At 37.8% G+C, this 18,844-nt stretch overlaps 1 protein-coding gene across 1 annotated transcript; it reads right to left on the bottom strand.

Moving 5' to 3' along the window:
- Positions 1–4,118: 4,118 nt before the first annotated feature.
- On the bottom strand, positions 4,119–18,314 carry LOC140151553 (proteasome subunit beta type-3-like). Its single transcript, XM_072173939.1, has 6 exons — positions 17,984–18,314; positions 11,733–11,917; positions 9,490–9,597; positions 7,731–7,908; positions 6,842–6,936; positions 4,119–5,837 (listed from the first exon to the last, which is right to left on the bottom strand). Exons 1-6 carry the CDS (start codon positions 17,984–17,986, stop codon positions 5,789–5,791), a joined length of 618 nt encoding a protein of 205 aa, XP_072030040.1. The 5' UTR covers positions 17,987–18,314; the 3' UTR covers positions 4,119–5,788.
- Between the last annotated feature and the right edge of the window lie 530 nt (positions 18,315–18,844).

Genomic DNA, 18,844 nt, shown 5'->3' with positions numbered 1-18,844 from the left:
GATGTTTAGGTGGTGGGTCTTTGGGAGTTGACAGCGTACCGGTAAAAGGGGGTCTTTTGAAGCTGCATACAGGGTGTATCAAAATGATCGGTACCGACGACTTCTCATTTTTGCGGATTTTTTTTTACTATTTTTTGTACCACTTTAGGTTTATTTGTTTAAATATTTGTAATTATAGTAGTTTGATCTTCTCTAAGAATTTTAGATCATATATATAGCACATTCTGTTCCAGGGGCAGCGGAACGATTTTGAAAGTGGGGGGCCAGGGTGATGTAAAAAATCAAAATAAAATGGGCGCGAAGCGGCCATCGCTGCGCGCTTGCGTGACGCAGGGGGGTGTCTGAGGGGGGGATGTGAGAAACTTTTGCAAACTGAAGGCCCAATTGAAGCCATTTGGTGGACCATTCTGGCACTATTATTGTGTACAATTTTAGTTTGAAAAATCCGAAAATGGGTTAAATGAAGGCCCAAATTGAAGCCATTCGTGGATAAGTTTTCACTATAAATTATTGCTTTTAGTGTTGGGTGTCCTAATACAGGGGAGTTGGAAAATTGTGCAAAATGAAGGTCCAATTGAAGCCATTTCGTGCATCGTTTTTTCACTTTCTTTAGGCATGTTGAGGGTCTAGAATAGAGATTTGATTATTTATGTTCACCCAGACATGTTACACACAGCACATTATGGGTTAAAAGTGGGGGGCCAGGCCCCCCAGACAAAAACGTGGAGGGGCCACTGGCCCCCCCCCGGTTCCGCCGCCCTTGTTCTGTTCAGAAGTTACATGATTCTAAAGGAAAGTAGGTGTTTTTACACTTTTCATCGTAACGCTGGATCAGTAGCGCACCATTTTCAAAGAGACCTTGTGAGAATGAAAATTATGTTGAAAACCATGGAAATGTTTAATTTTTTCCTTGCATATTTCGTCATTCATATCTTGATACTAATAACGGCGTGTCCGTCTGCGGCGCTTATCGCTGTTACAAGGTGCAGTGCACTATCGCGCTGGTATGCGCTTATCGCGAGTATCATCGCACGGTACGCTATCGCGAGTATCAACGGGATTGTGCGCGGCTAACAGATGCATCTCATCGCAGACCACTAGGCCTATTTTCAACACATATTTCAATACGGAACACGTGCATATAGACCTACTGAGAGGCGCATTTCAAAGTAGTTTAAAAGATCAGGGCAGGTAAATGGGTAACGGGTGTTGGGTAATTAGAAATAGGCCTATCACGAGAACCGCCCGACCCGAGAACCGCAAAATCTAGTATTATATAAGTGTTCTAATCATTATTATTGATTTGAATAGGTGGAGTGAAGTTTGTGTATCAACACCTTCCAGGGTGGTAATTTAAATTGCAGTATAAGATGCGTTGAGATTACTAAGTAGATGGTGTGGCAGATTTTCTGTAGACTGTAGACAGTGTATGTTAGGTTAGACCTGGTAAAAGTTATTGTATTCCACACTTCGGCGTGCATTGATAGTACAGAATTACTGGTTGACATGAAGCTATGGAGAAGTGCAGAGAAGATTTAGAAGCCAGTTTCCAAGAGCAAGGAGCATTCCATGCAAACATGCTATAACTTGCAATGTTTAAAAATTTGATATGGGCAGTTACCGAATGGATCCATCCCAGGTGTTATGTTCATTCAAGATAGGGCTTCACCTCACACTGCCAGAGTCTCAGAGTCGTAAGGCAGGGACTTCAGGAACTATCTTTCTAAAGCATGTGTAAAGCAATGTTTGGATATGTAGACTGAGGTGAGATATTGAAGAGCATGTATGCAATAAATAGTTCAAGCAGTGAATCTATTCATCTTGTGGTGTAAGTAAAACCATGATTAGGTCGATTTTTGTTTAAATGACAATAGCTCCCAGATGCATCAACCTATCATCTTCAGACTATTAGATCAATAAGTAAACATATGCCCCTTTCTATTTATAGTACAAAAACTATATTAATTAGCAATTTTATATTTTTAATATATTTTTGAAAATGTCACATAGCCCGGTACCAATCATTTTGATACACCCTGTACAAGTAAAATGGGGACAAAATCAAGGGTCTTTCTTACCTTTCTGGTTGAAAATCGCCTGAAAACCCCAGAAATATGAGGGTTGAGTAATTTTGGGAGTCTTTTAGAGTGATTTTATCAAAATCAAGGGTCTTTCAGAGCTCTATTTTAGTCAACTATAGGGGTCTTTTGGAGCTGCGAAATCCAAAGGGTCTTTCCGGGGAACCCGTATGGTCATTTGTGTTAAGTCCCCCTGGTGTATATCATTAGATTTATAAAGTTTACTTTGAGGACTGTTAAATATCCAAAATAAAACAAAATTTAAAAAATAACAATAATTTTAGTAATTTGCCATAAAATTTTATTATATCGCAAATTTCAAAAAATCAAAATTATTTGATATCCGAAGGACATTCCTTGTATTCAGAATGCAATTTGATATGTCTGATGTACTCTTATGTCCTACATTGCTATCCGTTCCCTTAAGGTAGCTAGCTGTGTACTCTCAGATACCCATGTAGTAAAAGTGCCATAACTTTGTAATTATTCACGCAAAACATATAAATGTATACATTTTTATAAAGGCAAGACATCAGTGAATCTCAATATAAGTACAGTTTTGGTGTAAAAACAACAATTATGAAGGGAATCACACAAAAAAGAGAATTTTTTGGCTATTTTTGTTCGGTACATCATAACAAAAAAAACTCTTTCCAAAAATGTTTGTTTTGCTTTTTTCTTAATCTTGAGGCACCATTCCAAAAATGTTTTTAGTTTTTTGATATTGGCCTTATTTTTTGAAATATTGACCATATAAGGCATCAAAATGATCTTTTTAAAATTCACAAATGCCTATTTGCACAAAATGATGCCTAAAATCGGAAATAAACCAAAATGTAAAAAAATGAGAAAAACGTTTCTTAAGTCGATCATGCTTTTTATGATGAGCATAATTGCTTACCTATAGATGCTGTATTTATTGAGTTATCGTGTACCTAAATTGTCATTTTACGGAGAAAATGAACATTGAAATAAAGGCTGTTGAAGTTTAAAGTGGTCACATTTTGCACTTTGATCGAAGCTTACAGAAGAATGCGACAGTTCTCGTTTTTCTACCTTACATTACGTGAACATCGGGTAAATCCACAGCCCCTTGAGAAATTTGGGCGAAATCTATTCATATCTTGATGTTTAAATCGAGGGAAAGAACTTGAAAAAATTCACATTTTATCAGCTAAAATGGAGCCATTTGACCGCTAGGTTTTTGTGAAATCAGTGATACGCAACGCGATGCGTTGTTGCGCGTGTGTACCTTGCTGGTACAATAAATATTTTCTTTCCTTTTAAATTTCAAACACGAGTGGAATAGTGAAATAAAATCCTTAAAATATTGCAGTTGGAGTTTACAAATCTGGATTTTCATTCCTTGTGTTTATAAAAAACATAACAAAGTACAAACCAGTGTTCAAATATGCCTCAAAAAGTTACCGCCACCCGGCTTGACCTTAAAAGTTACCGCCAGCCGGTCGGCAACTAGATGCCAGTCAGAAAAGTTACCGCCAGGCCAAAAGTTACAGGCCAATGGCCGGCTGACCGGCCCTATTTCGAACGCTGGTACAAACATATCAAAAAAACTCAATTTCGCGAAAGAAACAATGTCTAGAGTACACAGCCGCGTTAAGGGGTCAGATAGCACCATATTTTATATGGGACCTGAGAGCAAATCAGACACCAAATTGCATTTTGAATACAAGGAATGTCCTGATATCAAATAATTTTGATATTTTTTAAATTCGCGATAAAATACAAAACTTTATGGCAAATTATTAAAAAAATTTGAAATTTAAACAGTCCTCATAATTAATTGTATAAATCTATTGATATGTACTTAAAGTGTACGTAGCTGGGAAAGAATTATTTGATATCAGAAAGACATTCTTTGTATTCAGAATGCAATTTGGTGTGTCTGATGTGGTCACAGGTCCCACAAAAAATACTGTGGCCAAGATCCTTTGTGAACCGACGGCCATGATGAGCGGTGGGCACACACACCCACTGGTTACGCCACTGCAAAATTAGAATCACACAGGAGCATTCGTATTATATCACATGAATGAATTTATTTGCTTACAGCTGACACAACATGGTAGACAAAATACACATTCAAAATGTTTGGATCTACCTCTAGTAAGATAGCAAAAACAATACAAAATATTGTCTGTGAAAAGTCTGTTTAATTTGAATTTACTAGGATAGACTGATGACATTTCAATGCAAGGATAGCAATTTCTATTTGTGTGCCCATAATTATTGTGATATTCTAGAATCCAAGGACTCAATCCAAGCCTTGCAGTTCATGTGCTATTTGGAATGATAAATTGACCCTTTGCAAATACCCACAAAACTGGTAAGATACAATCCCTGTTGGAGCTAGAAACATACAATGGCTTATTTAATTCAGTTGCAATCCATACACCCTATAAGAGACATGACCTTAATCGGCCACACAGGGAGTGTAAATTTCAAATAGGGTTATCTGTATGGATGACTCCATTTGAAATCTACACCTGCGGTGCTGTGCAGGAGATTATATTCATGTCTCCCATAAGGTATATATGGTTTGAAATGGAATGCCCAATTAATGTTTGGTTCTTATGGCATATTCTGGGACTCACAGAAATTGGGCAATGGTCACACAAATGCACATCACTTTGGACATACTTAAATTTGTTTCCAAGTAATTGACAAGAAGAAAATAACAAAGATACTTTATGTAAATTAGAAAATTACCATGACAGTAACTCCAGTCAAACAAAACGTTAAGTACATTCCAATCCCCCTTGTCTGACATTCTGTTATCCGACTGACAAAGGAGTGGATAAAAACAGATGATCTGAATCAATTCTGTGCTATACAGTTCATCCTTCATACATGGGTATGAGACCAGGGAAATGTTGCAGGATTTGAAGTACTAAAATTGCCATCACACAAGTTCACACTCTCTTAGACCCTACACATTTGATTCTTCATTTGAAATTCATGCCCATATTTGAATCCATCCTTGTGATTTTAAAGAAATTCAGTGGCTTTTTGTGGTAAAAAAAAAACCCAGAATTTGTTCCATTTTTTTCTCATAGGTTTGGAATGCATTCTGAATTCGCTTCACTTACGCCCCCGCTTGGGTTTATTCATCTTTCAAATAATCCCTAACCATTTCATCAATGCATCATTCTTGTTTCCATTCCATATCTTACTTCTGCATTTTTATGCACTAGCATTATATAACAAAAAGAAAAGTTGAAAATGTGATGGCAACCTTGTTCCCTACAGGGTGTCCCAGAATGACAAGCGGGATGATAAGTAGAGGTACAAACCACAGATCCAGTATCCACTTTTGGTACAATTACAGAACACCCTCTGCACTGAGTATCATAAGGATGTGATGCCTTGTTGCAACTAAGATATAAATTGCACACATGGGGTACGCTGTGTATGGTATAACGTAATTATTCCCCAATTTCAATGCGTAATTCTAAAAGAGAGATCTCTCTTGTACAAATTAACCTAAAGATATTGTTATCTAAATCATAAGTCATGAAAACTTAAATGGGTACCGGTACTAATCATTATAGGATGACATCCTGTAGCAGTAGTAGTAGAAAGTATGTACTTGAATTGTCCCATGTGCATTGTATGCCACGATGTGGTAGACCAACCCCATTGTTATTTACACACTCATAACTGGCTTAGACTGGAAACAAATAGTTGCACTAATCCATTCTTGCTTTGACGGTCCTTGTTGTGATCTTGTCTTTCTCTCTGCAAAAATGAAATAAGAAACAAAAATGTGTGATTAGGTCAAGAGATTGATAAACATTTTACAAGTTCTGGTCAATGGATAATAAATAAAATAAGAGCATAGCCAATTACATTATCTGATTTATTCTACTTTAATCTTATTGACATTACTATGTACCATTATAATGAAAGACAGAGATAAAAAGACTAGTTCGTGTCTGAAATTCTGACAGTGACAACTAAACAGAAAATGCCGTACTGCACAGGTCGGCAACCAATCACAGCGCGCCTTTGCCGTGACTTCAGACGCGAACTAGTCTTTTTATCTGTCTTTCATTACACTATAATTACTTTTATTCTGCTATTCATTGAGATGTTATCATGTTAATCAGTTATTTACAACCATCAACATGGCTTTGTAAGCTAGCATCATTTCAATTGGGTGTCATTAGTTATAAAGATAATGATTATGAAAAGGGTTAAGATTAGGGTTTAATAGCTTGGTTTAGGGTTAGGATTATGATGACCACTATGCTCAATTTGCTCAAAGTGAAAGTATGATGAAATGGAAAATATAAGAAGAAGAATACGCAAAGAGCTAATAACAATGCAGCCAGAAAACTATCTCAAAGAAATTGGCAGCGATAAGCAGTCATGGCAGTCTCAGATGGGCTTGCTAAACAACTTGAGAATTAGTACTTTGCTGCCAAGCAGAAGCTGTTGTATGGAATCACAAATGTTCTAGCCTAGAGCACTTTAGACATCAGGTATGATAAAATTCTTATTAGTTTGGGTTTAGAGGATGATACGGATTACATCTAGTCTCAGAATCTGTCAGGTCCGGGCAATCGTTCTCACCTGATAAAGACTCCTCTGCTAGATTTAATCTGTATCTATATACCCAAACTTCGCCTAATAACTAGTAGTACTAGGTTGATACGATGAGTGCTGCACATCCTATGATGAACAGGGTTAGTGACCATTTTGTGGACATCACATTGATATACATCATTTTTTACACTTACATGATATGTACAACAGCTCCCCAACCTGACACTGCATCCCTGTCTACAGCATTCAGCAAGGCTTGGGATATGGTCTCAAATAAATCATCTGGTTCCTAGTAATATCAAATAAGACACATATATCTTGGTTAAGTGGTTGCCATCAAATAACTAGGCAACAATGACACATAGTCAGATGGAATAAAGAAATATGGATAAGGTATCACTAGCATGAAACCAAATTTATTTTAAACAATGGATAAGACGTCCGTCTAGAGATCGGAAGGTTGTGGGTTTGCAGCTTCCTCTTGTAGCGAACAATCATTACCCATTGTGTTTATTTGTTCTTGTGCAGGATGTGTATCCCCCTTAACCATACACTATATATTCATGTATGCAGTCACTGCAGGCTAAATACGCAGTATGCACAGACGACAAAATATACAGACCAACCACCAACAGGCAAAGTCCCAGCATCACCCGTTAATGAGGGCTGATCATTCTATGACGTGCGACAGACGAAACTTCTGTATGCACACACCACACATTTTTAAGGTAAGACACATAACGCACTGTAGTGTAAATCCGAAGGCAAGCAACACATGCATGAATCAGCATGATTTGTTACACACACAGGCCCTCATGAATATGCAAGAATTCACAGCATAAAAAGCATTATGGGGACTTTACCTGTTGGCGGATAGTTTGTATACTTTCTCATCTGTGGCAGTATGTCATTGCCTGGCATTCCAGGAAGCAAGTGACACCCATTTCAGGAAGCAAACAGGCTTCTTGCACACCTATGAAAATCTCACTTTGTCCTACTGTCCCTATGTCCATGTGCGCAGAACAGGAGGAAACAGATGTTTCAATCCTTTTACCTGATTTAATAGCAATCTATTTTACTCACCAGATTTGGTACCCATAATGATTCACACATGCCATAAAGTTGTTCTGTACATGTACCAGCTACCACAAAGTCTTCAGTAAACATAGGACACCCGATGAGATCCAGGTTGCATATGAATGGAGCGTATGTCTTAGGATCTAACCCTGCTATAACTGGCTCTGTGAAATATGGACCAAACCTGCAAAATGGAGATGAAACGTCAGTAATCTCAAAAGCTATACATGTACTCAGGGTGTTAGCCAGGATCCAGAAACTGCCCGTCCAAAATTAATTTGTTAGCTAGGATCCAAAAATGTTTGGGTCCAATATCGATTTTACGCCATGATCGATCACATTTGTTTTGAAGTACATGTATACTGAATTTGGCAGGTCTGCATATCTCCAATATTTTTATCTCCATTAAGTTGATACATAACTAATACTTGACAAACCACTATTGCTTTATGCTTAAAAGAAAAAATAAGCATTTTAATTCATCTTAACTTAAGGGATCTGGAATGAGCGTTTCAACAGTATTTTTTGTGGGACATGAGAGCACATCAGACATATCAAATTGCATTCTTAATACGAAGAATGTCTTTCTGATATCAAATAATTTTAATTTTTGAAATTCACGATATAATACAAATTTTATGACAAATTATTAAAATTTGATATTTTCACATTTTTGATATATAACAGTCCTCGAAGTAAAATTCATAAATCTAATGATATATTCTTAAAGTGTATGTAGCTGGGAGGAAAAGCTGACGATCAATTGAAAATTTTGACCTTTCATATTGAAGATATGGATTTTTTCCCCAAAAGACCTAATTTTTTGGTGTTTTGGGAAAAAAAAATCTTCAATACGAAAGGTCAAAATTTTCAATTGATCATCGGCTTTTCATCCCACCTACATACACTGTAAGTATAAATCATCAGATTTATGAAGTTTACTTTAGTACTGTTAAATATCAAAAATATCAATTTTAATCATTTGCCATAAAATGTGTATTACATTGCAATTTCAAAAATCAAAATTATTTGATACCAGAAGGACATTCTTCAGATTCAGAATGCAATTGATATGTCTGATGTGCTCTAATGTCCCACAATAAATACTGTCCAAACGCTCATACCCCACCCCTTAAGCAACTAAAATCTCTTGCCAAGTTTCAGCACATAAAGTATTAGTCCATTTGAGAATGAGAAACTAATTAACCTTCTCCTACATGCCACCTTGACTGAATTGAACTTGACTTGATTGAAATTGAATAAGTTTTTGCACTCAGAACTCAGACACTAAAAACACTCCCAAGGTATTTTAAATATTATATTATTTTCATAGACCTATAATATTATATTCATATGATGTGAATAGAGGAAAAAAGGTGAAAATAATTCAAACTAAATTTTTTCTCCATACTATCTCATTGGGGATTTTGCTGACCCGTCCATTTATTTATTTATTTATTTATTTCATTCTTATTTAACCTGGGTTAACATTTCAATGCACTGGCATTGTTCTCCCAAGGTGAAAGACGGGTTGATGGATTTACCACCCGTCTACTTTTGAAGTTGGCCATCCAAAAGGCGGGTGGACGGCTTGCTGTACTTCAGTTACTTTCGACTCTTTTTTTCCTTTTTAAAGCATTAAGAATTTAAAACAGTTCAATTGCACATAATTCACTTATCCAGATCATGGCGAGACAAAAGAGGTTGGACTGTATATCATTTCCTGAATGACACCGACTTTATAATACACATGACTAAAACTTACCTTCTTTCATACAGTAGATTAGCTACCATGCTCATGAATGTCTTTGGTTTAATTTCTCTGTTTTCTCTGAGTGTATACAGATTAAGACGGAACTTTAGACGATTTGCTCTGCAAAGATGAAGGGGGAAAATGATACTTAATGATTATAACTTGATATTAGTTCCAGTAACTGTAACTCGTCGTACCTAGAGTTACAGTTCTCTCTATTATTATCTTTTCCACAAATAAGAAACATCACAAATATATGTGGGCTAATTTTGGGCTCTAAGGATGCAGCTGAGGAACTCTCTCAAGGACAGTTTGGGCATGCACTGACGATTTTAATCCCATTGTACCAGGGTCTGGGCGTGCTTGGATGATTTTAATCCCACTGTACTAGTCTATACTCCCAAAGTTGAGGTAATTGATCAACATTGATCTCATCTTTTGGGTGGGTTCAAAATTCCCAGGGTTGGCAAAACCTGCAATCTTCATGGGAGTAATTTACTTAGTGCAAAAGTGGTCAAAATATTGCTCTGCAAAATGTCTTGATTTTCATGATTTGGATTTATCATATTGAGCAGCATTCTACTTGTGATGTTTCTGCACTGTGTAGAGAGGGTCTACAGCATCTCTGAGGTAAAACTGACAAATACAAGGTATATTTCTTGATGCTTGAAGTTTGGATTTCTTAAACGTACAGTGCATCCCTATGTACCGCTGCAAGACTTCAGGTCCGTATATGTTATGTTTATGATAAAGACTGAAGTCTTGCTGGCAGGACTAAACTTGATATCACATGTGTAGAATATTTATACAGAATGTCTCAGAAGTTTCTTTACCATCTGAAATCCACATCTTCTTGTTAAACTTTATTGATAATTTTAATATTTGAAAACATGTTACTCTGTAAGTTGTTAATTTCAAATTGGTAAGAAACTTTGCATCAATTAATAAAGTTTATTGGCCAATGCAAAATAAACAGAAAAAATGGCCAGGGACAGGAATTCCATCCAAAATGGATTGATATTATGTAATTGCCCCTATACATGTACTGTAGGTATTGGCATTTTTAAATCCCTTTAAAAAGGGTTTCCAAATAATAATCATTGTTTCATAAAAATGTATGGAAATGGATGCAATAAATTTACACTTTGTGTATAGGAAGGGCTCTGGAAATTCCGGGAGGGCCCCGTACCTTACGGGGTCTAATTTAGGGAAGGGCTCAGGAATTTCCTGGGAGTGGCCCCATAACTTATGGGTTAATAAAAATTGATGTTGGATTACAATTGAATACCTGAGTGGAAGGGCCCAACTCCATCAAAACTGTTTTTGAGATATTAAGAAAAAACTTTGGAAAAGTTTTATAGGCAGAATGTTTTCATCTTCAGGGGACCTTTAATACATGAACATACAATATTACATACATTCGAAATTATATATGATGTTTCCATGGCAACGGTACAGGTCTTAATACGGGCTGGAGTTGGGCCCTTCTTCCACTAACATAATGCAAGTGTGTTATAAATAGCTACAGAAAGTTGGTAATTATCCATTAATTGCACAAGTGCATGTAATATGTTAGTACGAAAGTTTATTGCAGTGAAAAGCATATTTCATGGATGAACGAAATTCCTCTTTAACCCAATATTTGTGGAAGAAGGGCCCAACTCCATGGAGTTGGGCCTTTCTTCCATGAAAACCATGATTAAGTGTACATGGAAGACTATTTAGAGAGTGGGTTTTGGCTCATCTTTCACACACAAGGAAGAACAATCTGCTGGCAATAAAATGCTGAGTCTAACTCATTTTTGTAAAAAATTGGAATTGGGCCCTTCTTCCACTCAGGTATTCAATTGTATGCATTCGGGCTCGGGAAAATTCCCCAAGAGAGGGAAAAAGGAAACGGAAACCCAAATTGGGGTTTACAAATAAAAGGAGCTTACTCTTACTCCGACAGATGAATTAAAAATTTCGAGTAGCATGTGCTTTATTTGGTATGGGGTAAAAACATATTTTGTAAAATTAATTTGGTATTAAATACTGTACTATTATAATAGCAAGTGTAGTGAGAAAATACACAAGGACGTTTTCAAGTGTGTAGCAGTTAGGTAAATTCAAAGTATTAAAACTTGGATGTTTCATGTGCTGGGCAAAACTAGCTTTTTTTGGGGGGGGGGGGCATCATGAACAAATTTGGTCACAATGTGTACACTATCATAGTGCCCCCACCACATCCTGGGCCAAGTTACCATTATACTTACACTGTCTGTACATCTGTAGCCAGTCCAGAGAGACCAAGATAGAGCCTTGGTCCCATCTCAAACAGCTTCTTGCAATCCATGGATACAGTCTGTGCTTGGATACCAAACCTTCTATCCGATGCTATGGCAACACAGTCTTTACCAATCATGGCCACCATGGCCGAACCATTGTATGACATAATAGACTGTAATGAGAAAGGCAACAATATGTCAGTAAAGTAATCTCTTTTGAAATCAATCAATCATTCATTCAATATTAAGTGCTGTCCCAGCCCCTATGGACAGGCTAGGTAAGGCCCAAAACATGTGGTGTGCGTGAAAACGTTCCCTTCCCAGTCACTATTCAAAACGCTACATCATGCACACCAATTACAGCTCCCGGAATGGTCTACATTTATATGTAGATTGCATGGCAATCAGAGTGTTATCGTCAGAGCTTCTCGGACTAACATCCTTGTGGCATGGTGCAAGTGTTCTTCTGAGAAGACCTAGTGGCTAGTGTTTGGTTGGCTTTGTTGATGATTTGGTGTGAATGGCTGTTCCAGTTGAGGTCATGGGATATATGGTAACACCTAGATAATCATGTTGGTTGACTTTGCCAAGGACGTCTCCGAAGATGGTATAGGCCACGCGTTTTGAACTCGCCACCCAAAAATGGTGGTGTTGTTACGCTTTTCCAAATCGAGACTCGTTCAAATTGTTATATCTCTGCTTAAACAAGGCGGTTCTCGAACCACGAGTCTCGCCTGCTTTTGTGACCGCCTGCTTTTGCGATAACTGTTGGTAGAGAGGTAAATGAATTTGGCGGTTATCGGCTGGGCACGATTATCTGGCCGATGGTAACTGTACCCACCAAGTTTCATGCCCATGCAACAGTTTTACTAATATGACCTCAGATGACCCCTGGTGGCCCTGAAATGACCTTCTAAAATTTTGGCTCTAAATGTTGACTGTACCCCTCGTGCTAAGTTTCATGCCCATACGACAGTTTTTACTAATTTGACCTCAGATGGCCTCGAAATGACCTTCCAAAAATTTGGCTTTAAATGTTGACTGTACCCATCAAGTTTCATGCCCATACGAGTTTTTACTAATTTGTCCTCAGATGACCCTGGTGACTCGAAATTACCTTCCAAATATTTGGCTTTAAATGTTGACTGTACCCACCAAGTTCCATGTCCATCCAACAGTTTTTACTAATTTGACCTCAGATGACCCCGAAATTACCTTCCAAAAATTTGGCTTGAAATGTTGACTGTACCCACCAAGTTTCATGTCCATACGACAGTTTTACTAATTTGACCTCAGATGACCCCTGGTGACCCCAAAATGACCTTCCAAAAATTTGGCTTTAAATGTTGACTGTACCCACCAAGTTTCATGTCCATACGACAGTTTTTACTAATTTGACCTCATATGACCCCTGGTGACCCCAAAATGACCTTCCAAAAATTTGGCTTTAAATGATGACTGTACCCACCAAGTTTCATGCCCATACGAGTTTTTAATAACTTGACCTCAGATGACCCCTGAGTGACCTCGGATGACCCGTAATGACCTTCCAAAATTTGGCAAAACCAAAGAACTATTTCATCAAAGTAATAAATCAAAACAGAAAGATGCTTCCTTTACGAGTTATCACTCATTGAAAGTGCTACTTTGCTATACTTTACAGGAAAGCGACTATCTTAAAGTCGTCATATTTCCTTAATTACATGACCGATCAAGCTGTTATTGGGATATGTGATGCACAGTTGAAAATTAATTGTTAAAAGATTTGGTGACCTCAGTTGACCTTTGACCTTGTATGTGACCGTTGACCTCACGAAATTGGAAAAAGTACGTTGCGCTGAAAAATCAAATTTGGCAATACCAAAGAACTATTTCATCAAATAAATCAAAACAGAAAGGTGCTTCCTTTACGAGTTATCACTCATTGAAAGTGCTACTTTGCTATACTTTACAAAGAAAGCGACTATCTTAAAGTCGTCATATTTCCTTAATTACATGACCGATCAAGCTGTTATTGGGATATGTGATGCACAGTTGAAAATTAATTATTAAAAGATTTGGTGACCTCAGTTGACCTTTGACCTTGTATGTGACCTTTGACCTCATGAAAATCTAATCAGGTTGAGTACCTCTGGCCACGCAACTCCCCACCAAGTTACGTCACTGTACCCCATACGGATCTCCAGATAATCTGTTCACAAGGTATTTTGCTTATTACGCATATATTATGCAAATTAGGTACTTAATTACCATATTTTACGCTCAAAATCTAATCAGGTCGAGAACCTCTGGCCCCGCTTACTCCTCACCAAGTTACGCCACTGTACCCCATACGGATCTCCAGATAAGCTGTTCACAAGGGTTTTTGCTTGATACGCATCAAATACGCATAAATTATGCAAATTAGGTACTTAATTAGCATATTTTGCGCTGAAAATCTAATCAGGTCGAGAACATCTGGCCACGCTTACTCCCCACCAAGTTACGCCACTGTACCCCATACGGATCTCCAGATAAGCTGTTCACAAGGTTTTTTTTGCTTGATACGCATCAAATACGCATAAATTATGCAAATTAGGTACTTAATTAGCATATTTTGCGCTGAAAATCTAATCAGGTCGAGAACATCTGGCCACGCTTACTCCCCACCAAGTTACGTCACTGTACCCCATACGGATCTCCAGATAATCTGTTCACAAGGTATTTTGCTTATTACGCATAAATTATGCAAATTAGGTACTTAATTACCATATTTTGCGCTCAAAATCTAATCAGGTCGACACCCTCTGGTCATGCTACCCCCTATAAAGTTTCATCATCATAGCACTTACGGTTCTCAAGATAACGCGTTCACAAGCTTTTTCCGAACACACACACGCACACACGCACACACGCACGCACGCACACACGCACACACACACACACGGACACACACACACCATAGTGATTACTAAGTCTCTCCCTGAACATTCAGGCGAGACAACAAAAGGTATTGAAGTGTGTTTGGTGTCATTTTGTAGCTATATAAGTGCCCTAACAGACCTCCAAAGGAGAATTGTTTATCAGCTAAGATAGTGGAGTTAGAGTTGTTTGAGTTCAGAATGACCGAGGTGGTGGATGAGGCGGTGGCGGATGAGGCGGTGGCGGTATGTGCAAAGTCTATGGGAAATAAAGATTTTGTGTGTGTGCGTTGAATCAACTGATCATATCTTTGCATCCATATGGGCTACAGACATGGTTAAGAGCTCTTTTGAAAGATTATTAATTCTGCTAATTGTTTTTAATCATTTTTAACTCTTTATGATTGGTTTAGTCTATAAAATGCAAACTTTTATGTACAAAACTACCCGTTTTCATATTAAACACTGTAGTAAGCAATGCGGATGTCTTCAAAATCTAAAAGTTGCTGTAAATTTTTAATTACTTATCCTATCATAGTCAAAGTTTACATTTTCTGAGAGGAAATTTGATGAGGAATCTAAATATGGACTTACTTTTTTGTATGGGTTAGGGGTAAAATGTTTCAGTTCAAAATATGTTGAATTGTAAAAAATTTGAACATATTTTGGGACACCCTGTATTCGAGATTACCAAACAGCTGTGATTTTTTTCTTCCAGAGTCAGTAGGCTCCCCTAACCTCTAACCAAATCAATGTTGTTTACTTTCAGTTTATAACTGCAAGTTAGTAATAAGCAATGCATTAAATGACCCATTTTTTATTCGGATTTTTTTATTCCACCCTGTATAACTTCAAGGTCACCCTGTACAGTGAGTTGAAATGTGTATATTTAAATTGCTTTTGCCTTCAGCTTTCCAAAAATGTATACTTTTGCTAGTTTAGGGTTGATAGTTGTGGAGATATTCTAATTTGAAACTTGATTGGTGTAAAAATTCATAATATTTGTGATGTAACGCTAAGGGTGGCGAGTTCAAAACACGTGGCCTATACTGGTACATGTAGTCGCTTGACTTCCTCTTGCAGGTGATGCTCAGGACAGCACATTTCTTGGTATTACTCGAGTTTATTCCCACCCCGTTTTTGGGTGAACATTTCAAAATTGGGTAGTGGGATTATACTCGAATTTCAAAAAAATATTTAAAAATTTTTCCCGGTTCTGGACTGGACCTAGAGCTAAATGCTACATGTAGGATCAATCATGGTTGACTTCAAAAAAAAAAAATTGTAGGCCTATGTGTTTTGAATAAATTTGTACTTATGTCATACTCTATTAATGATTTCAAAATGGATACAAATTCAATGCACCAATATGCTATAATTTTTACGAAAAATGCAAAAATAGGCACAAAATTTGCCAGGGGTGTAGTACCACCTTTTAAAAGACAAGTCTATAAACCATGCTGTCATTGGCGAAGAGGCGAATGCTTGATTGGATGTTATCTTGGATGTCGTTATTGTATAACAAAAATAAAGCTGGACCAAGCACAGATCCCTGGGGAACTCCTGATGTGACATTAAAACCTAGCCCGAGGTACTCACACCTCCGTCACTACGATTTCCACTGGCCTTCTCCGTAACAAAGGCTCCTAGGCATATCTGGTCCAGGGTACACAGTAGGCCTACTATCCAATTTTTGAATAAAAACAAAATATCACTTCTTACAGTTCCTCACGTGAAGATAAGACTTTTACAAAACATATTTGGTGCATGTGTAAAAAAATTTGGGTACATTTGAAGGTGTAAAAATGACAAATTTTGTGACCGTAATCGTATCGATCGTCACCATAACAAAAATTTAATCTCATAGCTTGATAAACACGGTCATGATGGTGGCGAGGAAATTGCTCTTTTTTTGCTGTGAAATGCTGATGAAGAAAAGAGATGCAGGAAGTCTTCATGTTATTTTTAAGGATTATCACAAAACTGAACATGTGACTGTGAGTACCTGGTACTTTTATCATAAAAGTGAATGTAGGGTGAACCGTTGAAACTGTGACACGAGTTCACTTCACGGTTCATCTGCCTCCGTGTGCCCCGCTTTTTACAGTAGGCCTACTACCGTAGGCCTACTATGGAAGTCATGGCCCTACATGGCGAGGAAGGAACCAATAGGGCCATGTGTCGGGCTATATTAAAACCCAGGAAGAGTGTTGACCATTCACCGAGACAGCTTGGGCCTAGTTCCAGTAACTGTAACTCTAGGTAAGTTCACTCTATTATTATCTTTTCCACAAATAAGAAACATCACAATATGTGGGCTCATTTTGGGCTCTAAGGATGCAGCTGAGGAACTCTCTCAAGGACAGTTTGAGCATGCACTGACGATTTTAATCCCATTGTACCAGGGTTTGGGCGTGCTTGGATGATTTTAATCCCACTGTACTAGTCTATACTCCCAAAGTTGAGGTAATTGATCAACATTGATCTCATCTTTTGGGTGGGTTCAAAATTCCCAGGGTTGGCAAAACCTGCAATCTTCATGGGAGTAATTTACTTAGTGCAAAAGTGGTCAAAATATTGCTCTGCAAAATGTCTTGATTTTCATGATTTGGATTTATCATATTGAGCAGCATTCTACTTGTGATGTTTCTACACTGTGTAGAGAGGGTCTGCAGCATCTCTGAGGTAAAACTGACAAATACAAGGTATATTTCTTGATGCTTGAAGTTTGGATTTCTTAAACGTACAGTGCATCCCTATGTACCGCTGCAAGACTTCAGGTCAGTAGATGTCATTATGTTTATGAATTTATGATAAAGACTGACGTCTTGCTGGCAGGACTAGCTTGGGCCGGCATGGGGCCATGATCAATTCCTAAACAGTGTTGGAATTAAAAAGCATGATTTTTTTTAAATGCGTAGCAAAAATTGCTCTCATTATTTTTATCTTCTTGGTACATTCACATACTTCAGTGTGTAAGTCTATGGCATAAAAATGCTATTTCAACTCCAAAATTGTGTAGCAAATTCAATATTGATAAAATTGTGTAGCATTTTGCTACGGCGTCGCGATTCACTCGGTCGGACATCCGGGAACAGTGTCCCCTTCGCCCCCTTTGCACAAGCGCACGCATAGCAACCAGCTCGAGAAAGGGGAACTGCACATGCGTACACTGGTTTTACAAGGCTATTTCCCCTTTGTGACATGGTGACGTCAGCCCGACCAAGTCAAGAATACCAGCTATTTCCAACGGTGCCTAGCCTACCTAGAAACTAAATTTTGCTTGCACCTGTGCAACTATTTTTTAATTACAGTACTTAAACAATGTAGTCTTCTTACCATGATGAAAAATCTTTAAAGCACTTCCTCCAACCAAGACAAATTTGAAATACAAGATGCTTTAGTCAATGTGTTGACAAGGTTTCCGAATTCGTATCCTGTTGTCCTTACTGCTTCGTCATGCAGCGTGTAATCAGTATATATGTGACCTGTTAGGACAAATTTTTGACGGGACGTTATTTATAGGCAATAAATTGAAATAACACAGCTTCTCGATGTTCTTCTAGGGGCAACAATTGGGGGAAATACGCTTTTTTTTGTCCCCAAATCGAGAACACTTCGCTGTCCTTCTCCAAAATTCCTTGCTTCTTGCTGCTTCGTCAGAAGTTCGTATACATTTACATGTGCACAATTTATATAGGGAACCAGCAGATACTACTGTTTTGTCAAAATATTTCACACAAAACTGTCCTTGAAAAAGGAAAAGAGCGAACACTAGATGGTGGGCAATAATTAGGGACCGTTCACAAACACTTGTTAGTGGGGCCTAATGCAAAAAGGGGGCCCTTAAAAGTTTTGACCCTCTTGGGGGGGGGGCTGAAAAAAAATGACCACAAATTTGGGAAAATTGAGTTTATTATGCTTTTGGGGTAGGCCCTACGTTGACTTCGGACCCATAATTTTCATGAACTGCATCATGCAGTTATTGTTAACTACATGTATATGCACACAACACAGGGACACTCACAATAGGCAATTGAACCCTACTGGTAGCGCTGTACCCGGGGCGCTGTATCGTAGCTATTGGGGATGAACTAGTTAGTATCATATATCAAAAAGTATAAAAGCTATGATTTTAGTACTTTCTCTCTGTTTCAATTACTTATTCTTTTCCAAATAGGCTATCTGAATCTTCAATCC

This window comes from Amphiura filiformis, chromosome 4 (genome assembly GCF_039555335.1).
Source record: "Amphiura filiformis chromosome 4, Afil_fr2py, whole genome shotgun sequence".
Taxonomy (NCBI): Eukaryota; Metazoa; Echinodermata; class Ophiuroidea; order Amphilepidida; family Amphiuridae; genus Amphiura; species Amphiura filiformis.
This window is presented reverse-complemented; position numbering and strand designations above follow the sequence as displayed.

What these genes read in the sequence shown, in the direction of transcription:
- LOC140151553 (XM_072173939.1), bottom strand. An exon ending in GCTACAGATGTACAGACAGT is followed by an intron (nt 9,598 to 11,732) that starts GTAAGTATAATG and finishes TCATCTTTGCAG; the next exon opens with AGCAAATCGTCTAAAGTTCC. An exon ending in GGAGCTGTTGTACATATCAT is followed by an intron (nt 5,838 to 6,841) that starts GTAAGTGTAAAA and finishes TCATTTTTGCAG; the next exon opens with AGAGAAAGACAAGATCACAA.